General features: G+C 30.8%; 2 protein-coding genes across 2 annotated transcripts; one reads left to right on the top strand and one right to left on the bottom strand.

The window, feature by feature from the left end:
* Window positions 1–272: 272 nt before the first annotated feature.
* On the bottom strand, window positions 273–2,589 carry LOTGIDRAFT_175531 (hypothetical protein; the record flags this gene model as incomplete). The annotated part of the gene is made up of 2 exons (XM_009057003.1): window positions 273–555; window positions 2,540–2,589. The coding sequence occupies 2 exons, from the start codon at window positions 2,587–2,589 to the stop codon at window positions 273–275; spliced, it is 333 nt and encodes a 110-aa protein (XP_009055251.1).
* A 583-nt stretch (window positions 2,590–3,172) lies between these two features.
* Window positions 3,173–3,373, top strand: LOTGIDRAFT_145251 (hypothetical protein; the record flags this gene model as incomplete). The annotated part of the gene is made up of 1 exon (XM_009057002.1): window positions 3,173–3,373. A coding segment is annotated over one exon (201 nt), but the record flags the coding sequence as incomplete, so codon positions are not given.
* Window positions 3,374–5,819: the final 2,446 nt, after the last annotated feature.

The raw sequence follows: 5,819 nt of genomic DNA, 5'->3' as shown, positions 1-5,819 counted from the left end.
CTCTTACCACCAGTCCAACAACATCTTCACTACCAGTCTTGAAATATACCCTACTATCCAAAACCATCGCCTACTACCAGTCCTACAATAACCCCTTCCACCAGTCCGTAGGCATCCCCCATTACCAGTCCGACAACATCTCCAATCTACCAGTCCATTAACATCCCCTACTACCAGTTCAACCAATTTTCCTACCACAAATCCATCATCACCCCCCACCCCCATACAAAACCAGCGACATCTACTGCCAGTCCAATAATCTTTTGTAATACTTATTCAATAAGACCCTCTACTACCAGTACGATAACACCTCCTACTACCAGTACAATAATGCCCCCTACTACCAGTACAATAATACCCCCTACTACCAGTACAATAACACCCCCTACTACCAGTACAATAATCTTTTGTAATACTAGTCCAATGACACCCCTTATTACCAGTTCTAAATCATCTCCTACTACTAGTCGAACATCCTCTACTACTAGTCCTACTACTATTGATGGACTGGTGGTAGGAAATCTTGTAGGATGGGTTGTGAGCCATGTTATTGGACTGGAAGTAAGAGACGTTTGTTGATTATTAGGTGATGTTCAAGGGCTTGTAGTGGGGGAAGTTGTTGGACTTAGTAGTAGGGGATGTAGGATTGGTAGTAGATGTTGAACTGATAGATTGAGATTATGTCTGACTGTAGGGGATGTTAAAGGACTGGTTTAGGCAATAATGCTGGGTGATGTTGTTCGACTGGTAGAAGGATATGTTTAAGGACTGGTTGTGGAGATGTTGTTGGACTGTTTATTATAATTACTTACATTTATTTTCGACACCAATAATACACTAGAATTTGTTAAAACATTTTTTGGATAAAAATTATATGTTACAATTTAAGGGACTCCTGAAGAGTATTGAATGTTTTAATTTAATTTTTCGCAAAAATAACCACAAATAATCATCATAAATGAATTCCTTGAATGGACATACAATTAAGTTCTCAAGAATGGTCAATATGAGTATATATTCATCAGTGAACTTACCTGGTGTCATAAAGTTACAACAGAATCCCTGTAAAATCTAGAAAATTGGAAAATTCATAAAACTAAGTATTGATTGAGAAACGCTTAATCTTAATATTGGGCGTTTTTCATTAGTTAATTGCATTTGTATGAAGTTTTGTGGATTTATCGGATTATATAAGGATCCTGTTATGTTATTTATGACACCAGGTATATCTACTGATGAATATATGCTCTTATTGGCCAAGATTTATGTTCATTCTAAGACGTAGTATCACTTGAACTATGTAACTGTGATATTTGGTAATGTAGTTGATAGGAGTGGTTAACGTCCACTGGTTTATAAATAGTTCAATCAACTATTAACACTTAATAAAAATCTCAATTTTTTTTATAGAATGAGAGATAACGTCAAGTATCGAATCACGACCTCCATATCGCGATACATCGAATCACTCATATCGTGCCAGGTCCAGGTCAACTCACATATTGGCTGAGTTAGAATCACCAACCCAGATTGCCCCTGTCAAAGGGAAATAATTCAATACATTTTCTCTCCGACCAAAATCAGCTTACAAGATATATATGAACGCGTATTGAATTTTCTACACCAATGATACAATCTAGTATATTATTGAATTGATGACATAATCAGTACTTATATTAACAAGACAATACCAATCAATATTTTTACAATAAAGATCTAAGATTCCCACGACTGACAGACCGACAAAAAGCGCCACTACAATATTTGACAAGACTTTCAACGTGGACTAAAAAATCATTGAACATTCCAAGCCCTAGAGGATTCTAAAATATTTATATTTAAAGCTATAGAGATATGGGCGTCTCTAAATAAGAATATGGGCGTCTCTAAATAAGAATATGGGCGTCTCTAAATATGAATATGGGCGTCTCTAAATATGAATATGGGTGTCTCTAGATAAGAATATGGGCGTCTCTAAATATGTATATACATATTTTACAAAATTCATTTTTTTTTTTGAATTTTCAAGTTAGAATGTTGAATTTTCAAGTTAGTAACTCGAATTTTCAAGTTAGTTACTTGAATTTTCAAGTTAGTATCTTGAATTTCAAGCTAGTATCTTGAATTTTCAAGCTAGTATGTTGAATTTAGTAACTTGAATTTTCAAGTTAGTATGTTGAATTTTATTATTCAACATACTAACTTGAAAATTCAACATACTAGCTTGAACATACTAGCTTGAAAATTCAATATACTAACTTGAAAATTCAACATACTAACTTGAAAATTCAACATACCAGCTTGAAAATTCAAGTTACTAACTTGAACATATTAACTTGAAAATTCAAGTTACTAACTTGAAAATTCAACATAATAACTTGAAAATTCAACATACTAACTTGAACATATTAACTTGAAAATTCAACTTACTAACTTGAAAATTCAAGATACTCACTTGAAAATTCAACATACTAACTTGAAAATTCAACATACTAACTTGAAAATTCAACATACTAACTTGAAAATTCAACATACTTACTTGAACATACTAACTTGAAAATTCAACATAATAACTTGAAAATTCAACATACTAACTTGAACATATTAACTTGAAAATTCAACTTACTAAATTGAAAATTCAAGATACTCACTTGAAAATTCAACATACTAACTTGAAAATTCAACATACTAACTTGAACATACTAACTTGAAAATTCAACATACTAACAACATACTAACTTGAAAATTCAACATACTAACTTGAAAATTCAACATACTAACTTGAACATATTAACTTGAAAATTCAACATACTAGCTTGAAAATTCAACATACCAGCTTGAAAATTCAAGATACTAACTTGAAAATTCAAGATACTAACTTGAAAATTCAAGTTACTCACTTGAAAATTCAACATACTAAATTGAAAATTCAACATACTAACTTGAACATACTAACTTGAACATACTAACTTGAAAATTCAACATACTAACTTGAACATATTAACTTGAAAATTCAACATACTAACTTGAAAATTCAACATACTAACTTGAAAATCCAACATACTAACTTGAGAATTCAACATACTAACTTGAACATATTAACTTGAAAATTCAACATACTAGCTTGAAAATTCAAAATACCAGCTTGAAAATTCAAGTTACTCACTTGAAAATTCAAGTTACTCACTTGAAAATTCAAGTTACTCACTTGAAAATTCAAGTTACTCACTTGAAAATTCAACATACTAACTTGAAAATTCAACATACTAACTTGAAAATTCAAGTTACTCACTTGAAAATTCAAGTTACTCACTTGAAAATTCAACATACTAACTTGAAAATTCAACATACTAACTTGAACATATTAACTTGAAAATTCAATATACTAACTTGAAAATTAAACATACTAACTTGAAAATTAAACATACTAACTTGAAAATCCAACATACTAACTTGAGAATTCAACATACTAACTTGAACATATTAACTTGAAAATTCAACATACTAGCTTGAAAATTCAACATACCAGCTTGAAAATTCAAGATACTAACTTGAAAATTCAAGTTACTCACTTGAAAATTCAAGTTACTCACTTGAAAATTCAAGTTACTCACTTGAAAATTCAACATACTAACTTGAAAATTAAAAAAATAAAAAAAATGAATGGCCCTAATACGCTTCCGTAGGATTTACCTCAGAATTTCATAAATTTTTTGGACAGATATTAAAGATTATCTTATTAATGCTTATAATGACTCATTAGAGAATGAAATCCTGTCAACAACATTTAGACGAGGGGTTATCACTATTTTACCGAAAAGTAACAAACCTAGAGAATTTTTATCAAATTGGCGACCAATACCACGTTTGTACGTCTCGTGTAAAATTTTATCAGGCTGTTTGGCAAACAAAATGAAAGTTCACCTCGATAAGATTATCAATGAAAATCAAATGGGTTTCCTTAAAGGGCGTTTTATCGCGCGCGGAAAATACATGTCATACTGAAGAAGAGAACCTTGACGGAACTCTGTTAATTGTTGATTTTTTGAAAGCTTTGGAAATTTTTGAAAAATGTACTTGGCTATTTCAATTTCCCACTAGAATTTATTCGATGGATCGACATATTGAACTCTAAATCTTACTTGGACTTCTAAATCCTTCAGTGTTCTTGGAATAACATTCAGCACAGATATTCCCTCTACAGTTTCACTAAATTTTCAAACAAAAATTGGAGAGTTAAAAAGGGCATCTCATGACTGGACACAGAGAAATCTGACTGTAATTGGAAAAATTTGTGTATTGAAAACCTTTCTGATCCCAAAATTATTTCACCTTTTCACTAGTTTACCTACTCCAAATTCTCAATTTATTTCAGAAATTAACACAATCTTTTATAAATTAATATGGGGAAAAACAGAGAAAATCTCAAAAAAAGTTCTCATACAAAAAATAAAAAATGGCGGTCTCAGAATGATAGATTTGGATTCCTATATAAAATCAATGAAATTATAATGGATTAAAATAATAGTAAATTCAAACTCCGAATTTACAATTTTAAGCCTCAATTTCTTCACTATCATGGACTTGTCAAATCTATTCAAGCTATTTTGCGTTTCATTTTAGAGGCTCCATGAACACTTATTTAAATTTTGTTATTTTGAACATGTAACCTATAATCTGTAAGAATGAATGTATAGTATTGCCATTATGATCTCGGTATTATAATAAAAAAAAAGCCAGAATAAAATGGAACCAAACTGATATGACCAAAATGCATCGCTCTGATTAAATTCTTTATAAATATTTAACGGAGAAATTTACGAATAAACGAAGATGAACAAGGGTTCTTTTGCCAACTGCTGAACTGATTATAACACAGTCAATGGCTCAGTTGATTCTATAGATTTTTGTTAAGAAACAGTCAATAGGCTTAACGCACCGTATCATGAATACGGATTTCGACATGGTCCTACCCGAGGAAATATGACGAATAGGGGTGTGGTTTGGACACGTTGATGATCTTCTGTTGTGCAGAAACGAAAATTTGACAATTTCTTTTGATATACTCACAATCCAAGCAACCCCATAGAATTAAGGACTACTATCACTCACGACGTTTCGACAAGACTCCACTAGTCGTTAACAAGTGTACAAAATATAACAAATGCGGTACCATGGTGGCCAATCATAAACAAATACTAAAAACATGTAACAGTGGGATGCGATGAAAACAATAGAAGATGAATAAAAAGATATAATAAGAGTGTTTTAATAATCTATAATTAAATAAAATTCTAAATAAATAACATTGTACTAAAAGACTTTAAGATTAGATAGATCCATTAATTAACATAAACCTCATAACTGTTAACAGTTGTCATGGAAACGTATCTTCCTTATCTGGTATGTTTACAATGTTTATATCAATTATATAGAGGATCATAAACGAGTGCTAATGTCATATGGAATTTATGAATTGAGTTTAATATTACACGAGACTTACCAGGGGAAATATTTAATCTGGCAATGAATTTCATAAATATCATACACTGTAAAAAAAATTTCCTTATTATTATTAATCACACAACTTTCAATAAATACATAATTTCCTTTAATAACTTGCACTATTTCTATATAGGACCTTCATGTTGAGGTCCACCTTTCTACAAAGTGTCCTTTCATAAATATATTACATAAGCACGAGTGAAAGATTCTATTTATCACACAACTATCAATAAATGCATAATTATTTTCCTTAAATTCCTCGCACTTTTTTTATACAAAATGTCCTTGAGCATAACAAAAAAGATCTTGGTAAA

The sequence above is a fragment of the Lottia gigantea genome (assembly GCF_000327385.1).
Source record: "Lottia gigantea unplaced genomic scaffold LOTGIsca_299, whole genome shotgun sequence".
NCBI classification, from domain to species: Eukaryota; Metazoa; Mollusca; class Gastropoda; family Lottiidae; genus Lottia; species Lottia gigantea.
This window is presented reverse-complemented; position numbering and strand designations above follow the sequence as displayed.